At 38.0% G+C, this 20,074-nt stretch overlaps 1 protein-coding gene across 4 annotated transcripts in view; it reads right to left on the minus strand.

The window, feature by feature from the left end:
- The window catches only part of Ankrd28 (ankyrin repeat domain 28), a 138,031-nt gene that overhangs the window by 49,582 nt on the left and 68,375 nt on the right, over nt 1-20,074 (minus strand). For all 4 annotated transcript variants that reach the window (XM_021181416.2, XM_029469317.1, XM_021181414.2 and 1 more), the window contains exons 3-6: nt 18,314-18,392; nt 8,997-9,067; nt 2,269-2,469; nt 520-607 (exon numbers count right to left, since the gene is read on the minus strand). In XM_021181416.2, coding sequence (XP_021037075.1) covers nt 520-607; nt 2,269-2,469; nt 8,997-9,067; nt 18,314-18,392 — 439 coding nt within the window. The remainder of the gene's footprint in view (nt 1-519; nt 608-2,268; nt 2,470-8,996; nt 9,068-18,313; nt 18,393-20,074) is intronic.

A 20,074-nucleotide genomic window follows, 5' to 3' on the forward strand; every position in this document is an offset into this window, starting at 1 on the left:
CTAATACAATCCTAGGTCCTAGTCAGAGGCCATGACTCAGAAAATAAGGTGGAGAATTCCTGAGGAATGATACTGTGCATCTGTGAAAACACACACACACACAGCTTATAATAATAGGGTTTAGTTTTTTCAGAGACAGAGATTGAACTGAAGGTCTTGTGCATACAAAGCAAACACAGTAGCACTTCAGCTTTACCTCCAGTTTAATAAGATGCAACTTCTCAATGCATCTTCACAACTTATACTTTAATAATCCAGTAAAAGAAGAATGGATATGCGAATGAGCTTTCAGTAAACACCCACTGTAACCATCCCAGGCCACCATCTGCGATGCCTGTTCTAAATTTCTATAAACTAGATCTAGTGCACTGCTGTAGCACATCTCCTCTACCTGGTCTGCTTGGGCAGCAATCTCAGATACTGCATAACTCCGTTATATAAAAATACAAAAATGCAAAAAACCAAAATGCATTAATTCCCCTAAATACACAGTAAAAAGCAAATTTAAAAGGTACATACCCATATATGCTGCCCAATGGATTGCGCGCCTATCTTTCTTGTCAAAAGCATTTATATTGGCACCTCTGGACAAGAGTAGTTTGACCATCTGGAATAAAAGTAAACAGTTTTACTGAGATTCAGAAGTAGAATTATTCATAAATATGCCTTGTGATTATTTAATTTGATTTTTCTCACACTGAATTGTGTTAGTTGAAGCACATTTAATATATAGTATGAACATGTGAAGGATTCACTGTGTTACTGAAATCAGGCTGCAGTCTCTTTTAAGATGCTTTGCAACTAGCTTCTCAGTATTTTAAGAACATCTAAGTAAGTACAAATCTTGAAAGCCTGAAGTTTGAATACCTTAAGTTGTATTGTTATTTACATCTAAAGTGTTATTAGAATATAACCCTCTCATACCAGTAATATCTGAAATTTAATTTAATCATCTATGGTAGATCCACTACCTTTAAAACCTATTATTACAAAGTCTATTTATCTCATAATGAGCCAATACTAACACTATCATATTCATAATTGTTTTTCTATTTTGTGATCTATGCTGCAGTTGATGTAAGGATTCAGAGCACTGCGGTAAAAAAACACTGAGGCCCCTAGGCTTCCAGCTGCACGATCCTGAGGATGCCTTGTGAAAACTGTGATTCTGTGGCTTCCAAATGAAGGACTAGGATCTGGGTACACTGTTGTTCCAACTGCTTAGAATAGGCTGAGGCAGGAGGACAGTTTGGAGTTTAAGAGTTTGGAACATAGCAATATTTCATCTTAAATTAAGGAAGGCAAATGAAGAGCAGGAACAACAGCACAAAAAGAAATAAAGAAAAGAAGGCAGGCAGACGGTGGGAGGGGGGCTGGACAAAGGTTCTTCTAACTCTGGTTCAACCAGGCTTGCCAATGCTTGATGTTTTGTGTGTGTGCAGGGTTGGGTGTGCGTGTGGAGGCCAGAGCTCGGTCTCAGTTGTTTTCCACCTTATTTTGAGACAGGGTCTCTCACCTGGAGTTCACCACTTTGGTTAGGCAGGCTAATCAACAACCTGGAGAGCTCTGGCTGTCTCTGCACCCCCTATGCTGGATGACAAGTACACACCAGAGGAAGGGGGAGGGGACAGGAGGTGTCCCAGAGGGGAAACCAGGAAAGTGGATAATGTTTGAAACATAAATAAAATATCTAATAAAAATAATATTAAAAAAATCTCCTTACAATGAAAACAAACAAACAAAACCAAGTGCACACCAGCACCCCTAGCTTGCTTTCTCTGTGGGTGCTGGAGGTCTGAACTAACTCAGGTCCCTGTGCTTGCGCAGAAGGTACTTTGTGGACCGACTCATCTCCCAGCATCATGATGGCTAATCTTCATGTTTAGATAGTTCCATCACTAAGGTATTATCTTAATAATAAACTAGAAGAAAGCATAGTTACCAAACATTGCCTTTCTTTGTTATTATCCTTCCTTCTGAAAGAACAATGAAACTGCTGCCTCCCTGCACTTCCTTGACAATGACAGAAGATATCTCTTATGCTATCTGTAGCTAGCTGACAGTCATTATGAAATTCTAGTGTGTGTGTAGTAAGTACTAAATAATCTTTTAATTTGGGACCACTTACATCACTGGAGAAAAGCTAGGAGGCTTGCTAAGGGCAATTATGAGGAGGATTTTTCTATGAACTGAAACGAATTAAAGGAAGGCAAAGTAATTACTAACTAGAGGCTAGAAGACAATCAGCCTCTATTTAGATGCACCTACCTCACCATGCCCACTGAAAGCTGCATGATGTAATGCAGTTCTTCCTGCTCGGTCCGACACGTTCACATTGCTCAGAAGAGGTACCAAAGATTCAGCACACTTTACAGCTTTATTAGCAGCAGCTATGTGTAAAGGGGTCTGCCAATTTTTATCTCGAGCATTAACATCTGCAGAATGCTTCAAAAGTATCTGAACTGCTTCCTAATATATAAAGGAAAGGATTGAATACTTTGAGAAATTTATAAAGATGTACACATATGGAGAAAATAAAAGTTATGAAAGCTCACTATAAATATTGAAAATTTAAGAAAATATTTTGAATTTAAAGATAGTACTTAGAGCCATAAAGACATTATCTTGATAAAAATTCTCTTTTCTTACTAAAAGCACAAGCTTACACTTCTTATTAGCAAAATATAATTAAGATATACATTAAAGAGCTTTAGTAAGATTTATTATTTTGATATTAAATATGCAAAAATTTAAAAAGACATTTCTCATCTCTCAAAAAATTATGTGTTACATTTTACCAAGTTGAAAAGAATCACTAGGTCTGGTTAATTAAATTAGTATAAAAAGGTCTCTTATTGTAACACTACTTAATGCGAATGTTAATATTGAGGCAACTTAAGAATTACTGTTCCAAAAAACCCTTCCCCTAGAAGTCCATGAAAACAACCACACACTCCCACTTTTATAGTGCAGATGTCTGTTAGGATTCTTAGAAATCCAGCATGCCAGCAGCATTAAGCATTATAATCATAATTAAACAGCAAAATTTTCTCCTCACAGTGATAATCATGTTTGGTAAGTACGAAAGCACATATAAAAGTAAAAAGCAACAAAACTAGCCCAGAATGTCAATACTAAGACTTTAATTAAAACTTTATTGTGGAGAACTTGCAAACAAATACCATCACACAAAGAAATCACCAGGCCCAAAGTCTATAAACCACAATGAACCTCTACAGTTAGAAAAGCTATCCTGAAGATGTGGAACTTAACACTGAATCTTACCTTCAATATTTTTATGCATTTATCTGCCACCCTCTCCAAATCCATCAGAGTTAAAAATAGAAAAACAATGAGCTTTATTTCTGTTTATAACTTGTAACCTCTATCTGCACTGCATCCATCCTCATCACCTAAGTTACCTTTTCTTGTTCTCCTTTAGACACGGACACAGATACACTTAGCTGCTCAGGTGCACTACGTATGAATATATATAAAACACATAAATTACACACCATGAGAAAAAAAACATGTCATTTTTTCTTTTTTGAAACTATCTGACCTCAATTAATATTATATATTCTAAGTCCATCAATTTTCTTGCAAACTTTGATTTCAATCAACCATTCATCTACTGATGAGTAACTAGATTGGTTTCATTTCCTTGCTATAGTAAATAAAGCAGCAACAAATCTCTGTGGATGGTAAGAAATAATACAGATTAGGGAATACATGAGTGAAATAAATATTAAATAACAAAACACAAAATCAACCAAAGAATTGGTTCTTTGAAAAATACAGACAAATCCTTAGCCGATCTAAAAAAAGACAAAGGGAGAAGACACAGACTAGCAAAATTCAAGATGCAAAGCGTGTCATTACAACAGAAAACTACAGGACATTACTAGGAACTGTTATGAAAAAGTATATTCCGAGAAGCGAGATAACCCAGAAGAAATAGGAAAATTTCTAAATGTATTATCACCTAAAAAATTAAACTTAGAAAATATCAATAATGTAAACCAATCCATTATAAGTTATAAGATCTTGGAAGCCACAGTCAAAAGAAAAGCCAAGGACCAGGTGGATTAACTGCTGAATTTTACCAAGCTTTCAAGAAAGATCTTGTATCAATTGTTCTAGACTTGTTCCACAAATCAGAAGATGAAGGAGCACTACCAAATTAATTCTGTAAGTTCAGTATTACTCTGGTTCCCAAAACAGGTAAAGACACAAGAACCACACAAGAAGAAAGCTACTGACCAGTTTCTTTAATGAACAGATGTAAAAATTCCCAGCAAAATACTTGCAAATGGAATTCAGGAACACATTAAGAAGATTATATGTTATGACCAAATGTGCTTCATTGCAGAAAGACAACACTGGTTCACATATATAAATTAATAAATATAATATAGCATATAAATGAACTTAAGGATAGATATCACATAATCATTTTGATTGATACTAAAAAGGCATTTGACAAAATACATCAGATTTTCATAATCAAGTTTTGGGATTATTAGGAGTAGATGGAATATACATCAAAATAATAGAGCATATACAATAAAACTATAAAATACATTATATTAGAGACAAACAGAGATCATTTCCTCTAAAATCAGGAACAAGACATAAGAATTCCTATTCTCCTCTCTCTTATTTGATACAGTTTTAGCTACAGCAAAAGACACAAAGGAGATGGATAAAGATAAGAAGTTAAACTATTTAATTATAGATGCAATGATCCTTGATTTAAAATACCTATAGTTTACTAGAAAACTCTTGAGATCTAATAAACACAGAAAAATTGCAGGATACAAAAACCAACCTACAAAAATACTCCACTAGTCTTCATATACTCCAACTATGTCTCTCAGAAAAATTATTTATAAAAGTGTTCCATTCAAAATAAAATTTAAAAATTAAGTATTTAGGAATATACCTAATCAAAGAATTAAAAGCCCCTAAACAATAAAAAATTCAAGACACTGAAAAAGAAACCTAGAGAAGGTGTGGATAACGGAGAGACCTTCCATACTCCTGGACTGGCAGAATACCGTGGGAATGGCTGTATCATCAAAAAATGTACAGATATACTACAATTATATACCAACAACCTGATGCCATGTTTCACAGATTACATAAACAAGTCATATGTAATATATTATCATACTCATCATATTAAAGAAACAGAATCATATAGTACCACCAAAGAGCCCAACTAGTCAAGCAATCCTGAGGAGTTAAGAACTTGCTGGGAGTGTGACAATGGCTGACCCAAACTGAACTACAGTGATAGATAGTTACAGTGAGAGACAGCCTGGCACTGGCTAAAACCACGAAGATCAATAAAAAGGAGGACCCAGAAATGAAACAACAAAGCTATGCCTACTTAATTTTGACAATAGAAACAAACAGCACATACTTGAAAAAAAGATAGTCTATTCAACAAATGGTGCTCTCATAATTGGATATCTATCTGCAGCAGAATGAACTCAGATTATATTTTTCACCTTGTAAAAAAATAAGTTCAAAATGGCTGAAATTCCTTAATTTAAAACCTGAGGCACTGAAATAAAGCAGGTGATACTCGTTAAGATACTAGGCTCAGAGAGACCTCTCTGAAACAGAGCCTCAGCAGCACAGGAACCAGCCCCATGTACCAGCGGATGAGGTTCTATGAAAACTTAACTATCAGCAGGGGAAACAACCCACAGAATAGGGGGAATCTTTTCAGGTATTCTTTACACAGGGGGCTAATGTCCAGAATTTACAAAGAACTGAAGATATTAGATACCAAGGAAACAAAACTGCCAATCAACAAACAAACGGACATTGAACAGTTTTCAAAAAGAAGGGCTGGAGAAATGGCTCAGTAGTTAAAAGTACTTGACTGCTCTTCCAGAGGTCCTGAAGTTAAATCCCAGCAACCACAGGGTGGCTCACTGGCATCTATCATGGAATCATACTGCCTCTTCAGGTATGCATGAAGATATAGCACTCATCTACATAAAATACATGAATAAATCAATCTTTAAAAAAATAAAAAGAGAAACACAAATGGTCCGTATCTGATTTTAAAAAGTGTTCAATATTTCTAACCATCAGGGAAATACAAATGAAAACTACTCTTACCCAATTCAGAATGCCCTAACATCAAAAAATCTAACAGGGCTGAGGAGAGTTGAATCAGAAGAGACCTGGGTTTAGTTCTGAGCACCCACATGGAAGGTTACAATCATCTGTAACTCCAGTTTCAGGGGACTAAGGGCTCTCTCTAGTCTGGCTCTGCAGGTAAAACACTCAAGACACATTAAATCAAAGCAAATAATTCAAACAGAAGAAAAGAAAAGAAAAAAGAAAAGAAATCTGACACGATAGGACATTAACGAAAACCATTTTGTGTAAAACCATTCTGTGTAACATTGAAAAATGTAATGTTTGCAAGAGGTATTAAGTAGGCAGCTATAAGGCTCTCTGATATGTTAATGAACCAACCCTAAGCTGTGAGCCCTGATAGTACAAAGCTAATGTCCAATAGAACCACACAGAAACTGGAACTTTGGAGGTAGCCCCCAGATCTTACTGCTCAGGGCATTTCAAGCCACTGTGGTGATCCCCATCTGCAAAGACACTTTGAGCCTGGCTACTGTGTAGCTCTGGCTCTCCTAGAACAGACTACCTGCACAGCTGCTGAGTTCACACAGGCCTGCGTGTCTGAGCTAGTAGCTGGCCGATGCTCTTAAGGACCTTCTGGAACTTCCAACAGTGGCGCCCTCCAGATCTAACACAGTGAAGGACCTCCCAGCAGATGCCAATAAAGCTCACAGCTCACTGGCTCTGCTTGTCACAGTCAACAGATGTTAGGGAGAATGTGAAGAAAGAGGAACACATTCACAACTAGTGGGGATGAAAATTAATACTTCCATTATGGAAATTATTTTGCAGAGTCCTTAAAAAATTAGAAAATAGAACTACTATATGACTCAGCTTTTACTCCTGGGCATATATAAAGAACTCAACCCCTACCACTTATAGGACATACATTCAAATCTTGCAAAACTGCCCCTGGGTGCTCTTCTTTAGGGGAAAGAGGACACTAACTGACCACCAGTCTTTTCAAGATTGCTGTACGATAACTAATGCACAGAGATTACAGTGTGAATAGCTGTTAAGTTACAAGGTTTCAAAGATTACTAAATGAAAGACTATGGTTTATGGCATAAGCATGATTTTTAGTCTTTGAAATAAAGAACAATTTAGAACTGTTTGAAATATAGGAAACAACACTAGTATTTAATAGGGTTGGCAAACAGACTGAAGATATGTTCAGGAATCTACTAACATCTGGGAAGACAGGGAGTAAACCAAAGACACACAGAGGTCCATGACCCCACAATTCCATTACAGTTAGAGAAAATAAACAGACCTATTCAAGAACGCTGTCTTAGTTAGGGTTTCTACAGCTGTGATAAAACACCATGACCAAAAGCAACATAGTGAGGAAAGGATTTATCTCATTTTATAGCTTATCATGAAAGAAGTCAGGGCAGAAACTGAAGGCTGGAAGCTGGAGGCAAGAATTGAAACAAATGCCATGCAGAAGTGCTCGTTATTAGCTTGCTCTTCCCAACTGCTCAGTGAGCTTTCTTATATAATCCAGGACTGCCTGCCACTGTAGGCTGGGCCCTTCCACATCAATCAATAATCAAGACAACACCCCACAAACTTGTCTACAGATCGAAATCTTAATAGTGTCATTTTCTCAATGAAGATTCTCTCTTCTGGGGTTGGGGAGATGGCTGAGAAGGTGAGAGTGCTGGCTGCTCTTGCAAAGGCCTTGGGATCAATTCACAAGACCCATAACTCCAGAAAACCCGGCACTCCTCTTTGGCATCCATGGACACTCAGCATGTATGTGCTACACAGACATACATGCAGACAAAACACCCATACACATTAAAAACAAAAAAACCTAACAAAAACAAACAAACAAACAAACAAACAAAACAGACCAAGCTGGCTATGGTAGTATATACCATCATCCTGACACTTGGTAGGATGAGATGAGGAGGGGAGATCAGGACAAAGTGCATGTCTCCAAAAAACAAAACAAAACAAAACAAAATACTCTTCTTAGATAACTAGCTTATGCTAAATTGAACAAACCAACCAACCAACCCAAACCCAACCAGGACAAATGCCAGTTATCTTAATGCACATACAACATATTGGACTATTACCAGGAAAAGTCTTTTTTTCCATGTGAGAAATCTCACATTCTTTAAGGTAACACTTTCGAGTCTGCTGCAGTGGGCATCAAGGGCTGGAGAAATGGCGCAGTATTTGATAAAGTACAAGTGTGTGGACCCAGGTTTGGATCCTCAGAACCCTTGCAGCTAGCCCAGCCTGAGTTGGGGAAGTTCAGCAAAAGACCCTGCATCAGTGAATACAGTGGATTGTGAACAAGAAAAACATCTGATGTCAACTTTGGGCCTCTACACGCCATGTGCATACAAATGCAAGCCCACTCACATATATTTGTGTGTCCAAACACATGTAAACATGCATGAGGACATACATATACCATTCATAAAAATGCACTTAAAAGTAATATTCCTAAAATTCAACTTCAATGTTGAAATTAATCATTCTAAATACTGATGTCATTGCGCTACGCAGAGCCCTGGAATAGGGCATTATGGACTGAAAAGGCCCAAAGAGGATCGGTGTTAGAAAATACTTTCTTGTGAAGGAGGGGCAGAAATAAGGTTGTCTACTCATTTACCTCAGACACTCTTAAGAATCTGACACATAAAAGGAGAAATGCGACAATTAGCTTAGTTTTTGTACAAGATCTGAAGGAAAATGACTGGTCTAGGAACGGTAGTAGGTTTTTTTCTTCTGTTAAAGAATGCGCTTTTAAGTGTGACACATGCAGACCTACTTAGTGCTTCTTTACATCCATCCACTCACTAAGAGAAATGTCATACCTCACTACACGATGCGACTGCTCTGTGTAAAGGTGTCAACCATTTGCTGTCTTTGGCATTAACTCTAGCTCCTGCAACAAGAAGAAAAAAATAATTGAAATATTTTACGTTGAGTATTTTTAATAAACCTAAATTATGTAGCCCCAAGGGGATAACAATTACTTATGTACTTTCTTCCAATATATTACCCTTAAGTTATAAAGCAAAATTATTCTTTTAAGTTGATATAATTATCCAAAAGGAATCAGTTCTTTGTACTAAGCAAATAAACAGCATTTTATAGTTAGGCTAGTAAAGCCACCTTTATACAGAGCATACTCGAGGTAAAGTCAAATCCCATTTTAAAGTGTTAATCTCAAATACTTAAGAGAAACAAACAATATTACTCCAAGATGAATTGTATATTAACATAAAATTTTCATTGCATTTCTTTACTAATAAATGCATAATGGCATAAAGTAATATAAAGGTAACTGTACAGGTATAAGGAAAAACACATTGATACTATAAGGTTATCATACAAAAATGAATTCAATGTTTACAGATGTAGGAAAATAAACCAATTTACAAGTCTTTCTTCATTATACCTAAAGTTTAAAGAAGGATCTTTTAAAAATCAAATATATGTAATTTAAAAATTAAGTCAATGGACAAAAGTACCAACAAAATATAAATAGATCCAATAAGATAAAAATATTACATATAAGGTTAAAAAAGATGAATCCAATAGAAGAGAGGCTCATAGTAGGAGTGTGCTGCGAGCAGAAAGGAAACAGTTCTGGCTAGTCAACGGGCCATCAAGTCCTGGCCTAAACATCACTCTAGATTTATGCCCCAAACCCCAATTCCTCATTTCCTAGATGATAACAGAAAAAGTATGTTGAATAATCCTTAATAAATTTCTGTAGTTTTATACTTATGTGCCCAAACCAGAGTCAAGTATGACTAAAATTCATACTTCCTAATGCTTAAACACTGTTCCTGTGTTTTTAAGTGTGAGGGTTCAGGGGACAGACAGTCAAGTGCAGTGACTTTATGTTATAGCTCTATTAGTATCAGCTATAGGAGAAACCTTCTAAACTGTGTTGTGATCATGTAATAACCTAGTACATATAGCACACATGTTGATGGTAGATTTAGAAGTGCTGAACACAAAAGACTATAGAACATGAACAAAACAAATGTAGCAATTAAACGTTTGAGTAGTTGAATTCTCTGTAAGCATCAACAGTGACAAAGACAACAGAACCAAGAGCCAATGGGAGAGCCGGGCAGTGGTGGCACACACCTTTAATCCCAGCACTTGAGAGGCAGAGGCAGGCAGAGTTCTGAGTTCGAGGCCAGCCTGGTCTCGAGAGTGAGTTCCAGGACAGTCAGGACTACACAGAGAAACCCTGTCTTGGGGGGCAGCAGGGGGGAGGGGTCAGGGGGAGAGCTGAGACAGAAAGAAGTGAAGCCAAAAAATAAAATAAAATAAAATAAAATAAAGAACTGGTCAAAGAGAGTAGTTATAGTTAAAAAATTCTCTGCAGTGCTAGGGATCTAACCTGATCAGGACCCTGTCCATGCCACATACATGCTTAACAGTTAGGCACAGAGAACAGAGAACAGCATATTTGCATAGTAAATATTTAGGCAACTAGCTGTAAATATTCAGGCCCCTGCAGGCCAAGAATATGACGGCAGACAACCTGGCCATAGTGAAATCAGAGTGTTTTTTTAGTTTAGGTTGAAACATCTGAGATGTTTACTTTTTTTCAAAGGCTCAAGGTGTGGAGCTAGTGAAGGACAATGGGGTCTTTCATTCTCTCATTTGTCTGCTGAGAAATCTATGGTTCTCTAGAATTCCTACAGCTTTTTCTACATAAGTACTCATGCCCACATATAGGTCTATACAGAGGAGAAATGCAGGCCTAAGGTACAGACACAGACAATTAAAAGGGATAGTACCTGGGCCAAAATGGGCAAAAACTGAGGTCTCATAAATACCTTCAAGAAGCCAGCTCTCAAGTTATGACAAGAGAACAGAACTGTGACTGTCACAAAAAAACCAGGGTGGCTCTCCATGTGCTGATATAGCTTTGAGAAATAAAATGTAAAAAAGATAAAAATAAAAAGCAGTAACTATAAAAATGTTTACCTTTAGTTAGAAATAGGAAGAGGTAAGTCTATATTCATATTTGATTAGCATGAATACTGAACCCATAGTGGGATGACAAGATATTGAAAGAGTAGGGCTGAGTGGCTGGTTGGTTTTGGGTACACTTAATACGGGGCAGGCATACAGAAGGCTGGTGTGTGGGGAGGAGTGGGGAGGAAGAGCTACTTCATTGTTATTCTCTATTACTGTAGTTTCTATAATTTTCTATATATGATAATACTGCTCAAAAAATAAAACATACTAAAGAAAAAAATTAAAAGATGGTCATGAGAAAATTCCAAGAATTTGGTTCCAAGTACAAAAAAAAAAAGAACCAGGAATTGGGTAGTTTTTAAGTATTTCTTTTGGATATGGATTATCAGATATATAACTACCTGAAAACAATCTAATTTAATGGTACACTAAGGAGATGGAAATTCAAAAGAAAACTGATTCATTTTGTCTTGTTCTGATAGTCTTTTTTATTTTTCATGTTTAATATGCCACATTAATTTATTGAAACAAGTGACTAGCCAGGCAGTGGTGGCGCACGCCTTTAATCCCAGCACTTGAGAGGCAGAGGCAGGCAAATTTCTGAGTTCAAGGCCAGCCTGATCTACAGAGTGAGTTCCAGGACAGCCAGGGCTATACAGAGAAACCCTGTCTCGAAAAACCAAAAAACCAAAACCAAAACCAACCAAACAAGTGACTACAATAAAGAATCCATTAAAAGTTAACTGAGGGTATCACACTGCTACTGGTAACAAACAATACTAAAAATAAAGGGCTTGTTCAATGATAGGGTTTTCATTTTTAATCTTCTGATCATTATCTCTTTTCTTAGAAGACAGCTATCTTTTGTTATGTCCTAGTCTTCTTTTAAAAGCACTAATCAGATGTTTTAATTTCTCATAAATGTAAAGGCCAATTTATGAAAAAAATCTGCACGCACCAATCTCTCTTATCCACGTGCATTAAATTGTATGTGATTTGTAGACTAACAAGCATGACAGAGCGACGATGGACATTCTCAACACAGGTTGGCTGTGTTCCTATCTAAGGAAATGAACAACAACAATGATATAAGAGCCACAAGTACAGCAGCATATTTTTATTGTTTAAGATTCCTGGAACCTCTTTTGGTAAACTCTCTGAAGGTGATATATTTCTGGTTTCTGTTCTATAAAGAACTCTCCTAAAATTAGCTATACATTAATATATACATTAGACAGCAAAACCATTCTCATAATGCAAGACACAGCCAGAGTAGAGGTGAGAGGGTCAATAGCTGGTCAAGAGTATGTATAAAATACTAGCCAGAGAGGTTATCAAGACAGATGGGGAGGAAGAAGAGCACTGTATCTCCTTAAAACATGAACTGTCTTTGTAGAGAGAGAAACACACCTATAACAGCCTCTCAGGAGCATCACATGTTCATCACATGACAACAGATAGAATCTATGAGCTACAAAGACGCTAAGTCACTGAGAAAAGATTCATCTCTTTACTACTTCCGGGTCACTCAAACAGATCCTATATGCTAGCAAGACTCTCTCCACCGTCCCTGCTAGGTTATTGGTAGATATTTTGGCAGGAGAAATCACTACAAGCAATCTGAAGGCAAAGAAGAGAGCAGTTTAGGAAGATAGCAATAATGACTATTTTACCACTGGGCCATTTCTCCTGCCCTCAATACAAAGTTCTCAAAGAACTAATAAAGATATTTGTAAAGGAATGAGAAATGTAGACACTGGCACAGATGGAGTGAAAGCAGAGGGAGAAGGCCTCTGTCTACAACATTCACAAGTCAAGGGAAAGACACACTAGAGCCTCTTCTTTTAAGAAGGAAGTAATCCTGCCCATGCCTTCACCGCAAGCTTCTGACCAGAACTGTGAGAAAACAACCTACTGCTGTTTAAGCTGCCTGCTTGATGGTTCCCCTCCCTCGCTCCCAATCTCTCTCTAATGACAGCCCTGGCTAATACACTTACGTTACAAGCTTTTGAGATGTGCACATTTTAGATTTAATTCCAAAGGAAGAAATATCAAATCATTATTCTGTATTAAGAATTATTTTCTATAAGAGGCCAATGAAATGAACTTTTGAAAAACGCTTTCCGTGTGCTGAAAAGGTAACATTCAGCAGTCTGCTAACATATGATTTGAATGGAAGCATTAAATTAATAGCTTCCAAACAAAATATCTATTAATTGATGATAAAATTTAGTCTTTAGGAGAAACATTCTAGAATAAAAAAATGTGTATGCAAATGTTACGCAATGTGAGGTAATAGTGATAATGAAGAAGAGTAGATACAAAGGAGAGAGGTTCAGATGATGACAGAGTTAATGAGTCTGGCTCAAGGCTCTAGCTTTTCAGCTATGACAGTACAAGCTTCAGTCGTAAATAATGCTGCTGGTAAGCACTGCCTAGCTTTCTTGTTTTTAGTACTTTCATAGAGCTGAGGGCAGAATAGGATAAAAGAAAAAACTAATTTTAGTATGGTATTAAAGAGATACAATAAGTACTTATTATTTTACTCGTTCTAAAACAATTATTAATTCCAGTGGATCTCAGCATAACTACAGATTCTAAGAAAGCTTGGTTGTATATACCAGGTCAAAAATACTACTAACTACTTACAAATCTTGGGGTTGCATCATACAGAAATATTTATGGTCCAATGAATTTAACTATAAATTATAAAACATTTAATCTTAACAAGTCATCAAAAATAAAATAATATGAAGATATATCACCTTGAATGAGGAGACAAGTTACTACTACTAGCTGTGATGGTTTGAATGAGATGTTCCCTACAAACCTTGGACACTTGAGTACTGGGTCTCGAGTTGCTAGCCCTGTCTGAGGTTGATGTTGCCTTGCTGGATGAAGCATGTTGTTACTGGGGGCAGGTTTGAGGGTTCAATGGCTACACGCCACTCCTAGTTCATTCTGCTTCCTGACTGTGGTTTGAAATTTGAGCCCTAAGTGCTCAGCTTCCAGCTGTTACATCTGCTACCTGCTGTTAGATTGTCCCCATCATTGCAAACCCTAACAGTTTAGAACTAAAAGTCTAAAATACACCCTTCTTCGTGTAAGTCTTCTTGGTCATGGTGTTTTATGACAGTAATAGAAAAATAACTAATATAGAAATTCATACCAGGGAGTAGGAGGATACTGCTGTGACAGACTTAACCATGCTGCTTTTTGGAGGAATGTGGAGGAATTTGGAACTTTGAACTAGAAAAGTGCTTGAACACTTAAGTGAAGCTTAGTGGGCGCCATCTTTGTAGAAGCTTGGAAGGCAGTGTGCTCTGAGCTATATGAAAAGTAGAGGCCCAGCTCAAGAGATTTCAAAGGGAACAACATTAGGAATTGGGCTAGTGACCATTCCTGGTATTTCTGGCAAAGAATGTGGCTGCTTTTTTGCTCTTGTCCTAAGAACTTGCCTTAGGTTAATTTATAAGTAATGAACTGATTTCTTTGGTGAAAATTGCAAGATGGCCTAATACTGGCTCTGATTTATAGTTATTAGCATCAGTCATATGTAGGTCTACAGTGCAGGAGGAAGAAATACAAAGTGCACAGTTCTAGAGAGAAAAGGGATACTGGCAACATGGCTTCTGCTGCAAGAGAGGCTGTACTTGTTAAGATTCACACCATTACTGAGAGGCCAAATGTGTAATGGAATAAAGGGAAGAGCGCCCTTAGGACAAGACCCCACCAACTAAGCTTTCAACTTGTGAGAAAGCAACAAAAACAGTAGCTGCTAGTAATGTGGTTACAGAGGGCAGATTTCATCCCATGCTTGCAGCTCTAGGTGGCAGTGACATCCACATGGTGCTGGCTTTAGAGTCATGAAAGATGTACAGAAGACAAGCTTCCTCTCCAGCTTAAGAGTCACTGAGCCTAGTTATGTGGCAAAGGGGTCTCTGTATGGAGGTTTGAAGAGCTCACTGCCTGAAGCTGTGGAAAGTGAAATCTGGGTTGTGTTGGAGACCCCATGTTGTAAAGATTTCCATACTCTGATAGTAGAACCAGGCAGCGGTAGCTGCAGCTGCTGCCGGTGGTGGTGGTGGTGCTGCTGCTGCTGGTGTAACCCTTTAGGTAGAAAAGCTGGAACAGCAGTTCCATCTAAGCACTTTGACATCAGACAGGAAGCTACAGAATCTGGAGTTTGCCCTGCTGGGTTCTGGTTTTGCTTTGGTATAATGTTTCCCCACGATTCCTCTATTCCTCCCATTAGGAATGTGTTTATCTTATGTCATTTATCATGTAGGTATATAATTTGTTTTTTGGATTTTATAGGGGGTTACAGCTGAGAGACTGTCTTGAATCTCAGAAGAGTCTTAATACTTTAAAGCAGTGTCAGTGTCTGTAAAAGGCTACAGCCTGTGTCCACAGTCTGCGAAACACTATGAAGGGCTTTGAAGTTACACTAAATGCATTTATTTGCATTATGAGATGATCAGGAGCTTATGTGGGCCAACAAGTAGAATGTGGTCGTTCAAATGAGATGACCCCCGTAAGTCTTCAACACTGAAGCACTTGGTTCCCTAGTTGTTTGAGACAGGCTTAGGAGGTATGTCCTTGCTGGAAGAGGTGTGTCAATAAGAGCTGGCTTTGAGGTTTTAAAAGCCAAGTGCGTGGGGTGGGGGAACCATGTGCGGTTTCCAGTGCTGTCTCTACTTCCTGTTTGTGGTTTTAGATGTGAGCAGTCATATTCCGGCCTCCAACCTGACTCCTGCTCTCATGCTGTTTCCATAATTATTGACCCTACGGGAACCATAAGCCCCCACCCTCCATAGATCCTTTCTTCTCTAAGATAACAGGTTTTATCACAGAAATAAAACAGTAACTAACACACAATAAATAGTACTATAAACCCAAATATAAAAATGTCTACCTATTATAGGAAATGTGTACCAATGAGCACGGACACTGACTTAAGGGAAGCTTCTGCAGATACAGGGAAGATGCCTGAGTTCTCCAAAAGAACATTTTTGTCCTAGTGTTAATGTGTCCCTTTCTCTTGGCTGTGTGTGTTCTAAAATCCCAAACAATCTCTCAGATGAGCCAGAGCTGTCTGGGTCATCTTTGCACAAAAGAACACTGCTAAAGAAGAGATCAAGCAGGCAACCTGGTTAGTTTTGACACTGGTGATAGAGGCTTAACGGCGAACCACCAACAGATCACTGAAAAACAGCCTATGGACCTGAGGAAGTTCCAACAGTAGATTCAATAAAGGAGACTGTGTTGTTATAAAAACAAAGTACATTTGGTCTGAAGGAACTCACTTGCACTGTAGTTATTACATAGCTTTTACTTGGTAGCTAAAGTCATTATTGGAAGTATTCACATTTAAAAAAAAGAGTCAGACTCAGCTCTAGCATCTGAAGTTTTTTCTAGGCATAAAAAATTTAATTAGCTGGGTGTGGTGGCGCACGCCTTTAATCCCAGCACTCGGGAGGCAGAGGCAGGCGGATTTCTGAGTTCGAGGCCAGCCTGGTCTACAGAGTGAGCTCCAGGACAGCCAGGGCTACCCAGAGAAACCCTGTCTCGAAAAACCACAAAAAAAAATAAAAAATAAAAAAAAATAATTAAATGGGGGAAATGAACCCCTTCATAAGATTATATAAAATAGTATGTATATTAAAATAAAAACAAATATGATTCTTTAAAAAAAATCCATAGCGGTAGTTATCAAAAGTCCTAGACATTAAAATAAACAAAACTGTACTGTTTCTTACACAGTCATTTTCTTATTTTCTCTTTTTGTGTATGTTGTGTATATGCCTATATGATATGTGCATGTAGCCATGTGTTAGAGTACACATCTGCATCTGCTATGATGTGTATAGTAGTCAGAAGACAACCTCAGGCTGTACCTTTCTCCCACCATGTTTTTAACAGGGTTATTGTTGTTGTCCATCATTGCATATTACATATTACAGCAGAGAATTACCTTGAACTCCTGATTCTCCTGCTGTTCTTTCTCAAGAGCTGGGACTATGGCAACATGTGTAACATCTCATCCAGTTTATGCAGTGCTGGAGAGCTGGGTATTAAACCCAAGGCTTCCTATATGTTAGACCAACTGAGTTACATACTCAGTCTATAAAGCATAATTTGTTTTGTTTTGTTTTGTTTTGTTTTCGAGACAGGGTTTCTCTGTGTAGCCCTGGCTGTCCTGGAAATCACTTTGTAGACCAGGCTGGCATTGAAGTCAGAAATCCGCCTGCCTCTGCCTCCTGAGTGCTGGGATTAAAGGCATGCACAAAAAAAGCATTTTAAAGACCTTAAAAAATTGAAATAAAAGCAATTTTCTTTTTGGAGTATGTGTGTTCTGACATGGGTGCCTATGATCTGGATGTGTATGTGGGAGCCAGAAGCCAACATTGGCTGTCTTCCTTAGTCATTTTCTACCTATTTTTTGAGTCAAGGTCTCTCACTGAATCTAGGAATTCACTGCTTTGGCTAGGCAGACTGGCTGGCTGGCAAACTCCAGATATCCACCTATCTCTGCTGCCCTGGTCCTAGGATTACAGGTTTGTACTGCTGCACCTGGATTCTTATGAGGGTGCTAGGGATCTAAACCTAAGTTGCATGCTTGCATAGTAAGCATTTTACCAACGGAATCATATCCTCGGATCTTTAAAAAAAAAAAAAAGACATTTAAAGAAAGAATGTCTGCTGGCAACAACTTAAATTTCTGTACACAATAGGACTTATTTTTTACCATCTAGTTGCTGGGCCACTATTGCCCTCTTCTGTCTCCTCAAAACTCTGTATTCAATGAGGCCCATTAAGTACAATACAGAAAGCCTCTCCTGACATATGCCTCTTTCCTATTCTTCCGAATCTATGCTTTTCATTTTTCCACAGTAGCAATTATTATCTTTTAAACTATCTATTATCTTTAAATTATTATCTATAAAATGACTTGTATTTATGGAATTAAAAAGTCTGTAAGGACAGCAATCTTTGTTCTATTTCTTAAAGTACTTTAAGTACCCAAAACAGGTTCTATGATCAAAGTTTGTAGAGTAAATAAATTGGTTAACTTATGAAACCAATATTAAGACACAGGCTACGCATTCCATAGGCACGCTAGCTGGACAAACACTCATACGACAAACTGAACACCATGAGCTCAGCTCAGGAGTTGCCATACCAGATAAAATAAGCAGCTCAATGATTTCTGCATCCCCAAGATAGGCAGCGGCATGCAAAGGGGTTCTCTTCTCATTGTCCTGTGAAAAGAGGAAACTGCACTTTAATAAAAATAATGTAGTATGAATGAAATCCAACAGTATTAACAAATTAATATTTCCACAACTCTACTCTGCAAGTCTCACCAACAAAATCTTGGGTGTTTCACAGCTAAGACAAGTAAAAGCCTTTACAAATTTACTTGGCTATAAAACCATGGCTTGAGCCAAACTGCCCAGTCCTATTTTTAAAATATCTGAAATGAAACAAATTCCAAAAGGTTTCGGGAAGTGATGTGTAACCATAAATAAAAAACTAACTTTGAAGAAATTTTGTTCACATGTAAAATTCTTAAAGATATTATGTACAGTTATCCTCAGCTGATATGTATAAGGCATATGAGATGGTAAATCGTATGTTTTGATTCTTGAATCTCATCCTCAGAACAATGTTAGATGGATGAATGAATATTCCCCAAATATTTTTAAAAATCTGAAATCTTCTACACTTTTGGTCCTAAGAATTTTAATAAGGAATTTTCAACCTGTATAAAATCCATAAAGAATAAATAAAGCCCGGCAGTGGTGGCGCACGCCGATAATCCTAGCACTTGGGAGTCAGAGGCAGGTGAATTTCTGAGTTTGAGGCCAGCCTGGTCTACAGAGTGAGTTCCAGGACAGCCAGGACTACACAGAGAAACCCTGTCTCAAAAAACTAATAAACAAACAAACAAACAAACAAATAAGATAGATAAAAATTGAAATATAGACAAGGAAAGAGTTTAAGACTTTACTGACTCATATACTGCAATGGGGCATACACACACCTGCACAAGCTCAAACCCACACATGCACTCATGCATGCACACAGTTTTTCAAGACAGGGTCTCACTGTGTAGAACAGATATATCTACCTACCTGTTTTCCAAGTGCTGGGACTAAAGCTTGAGTAAAGATCGTTTTGTTTTGTTGTTTTTTCGAGACTGAGGTTTCTCTGTATAGCCCTGGCTGTCCTGGAACTCACTTTGTAGACCAGGCTGGCCTCGAACTCAGAAATCTGCCTGCCTCTGCCTCCTGAGTACTGGGATTAAAGGTGAGCGTCACCACGCCCAGCTCGAGTAAAGATCTTTTATGTTTTTAATTTTTTTATTAGATATTTTCTTCATTTACATTTCAAATGTTATCCCAAAAGTCCCCTATACCTCCCCCTGCCCCCCGCCCTGCTCCCCTTCCCACTCACTCCCACTTCTTGGCCCTGACATTCCCCTGTACTGGGGCATATAAAGTTTGCAAGACCAAGGGGCCTCTCTTCCCAATGATGGCCGACTAGGCCATCTTCTGCTACATATACAGCTAGAGACACGAGGTCTGGGGGTACTGATTAGTTCATATTGTTGTTCCACCTATAGGGTTGCAGACCCCTTCAGCTCTTGGGTACTTTCTCTAGCTCCTACATTGGGGGCCCTATATTCCATACCATAGATGACTGTGAGCATCCACTGCTGTATTTGCCAGGTACTGGCATAACCTCACATAAGACAGCTATATCAGGGTCCTTTCAGCAAAATCTTGCTGGCATATGCACTAGTGTCTGTGTTTGGTGGCTGATTATGGGATGGATCCCCGAGTGGGGCAGTCTCTGGATGGTCCATCCATTCGTCTTAGCTCCAAACTTTGTCTCTGAAACTCCTTCCATGGGTATTTTATTCCCTACTCTAGGGAGG

Source organism: Mus caroli, chromosome 14 (assembly GCF_900094665.2).
Source record: "Mus caroli chromosome 14, CAROLI_EIJ_v1.1, whole genome shotgun sequence".
Taxonomy (NCBI): Eukaryota; Metazoa; Chordata; class Mammalia; order Rodentia; family Muridae; genus Mus; species Mus caroli.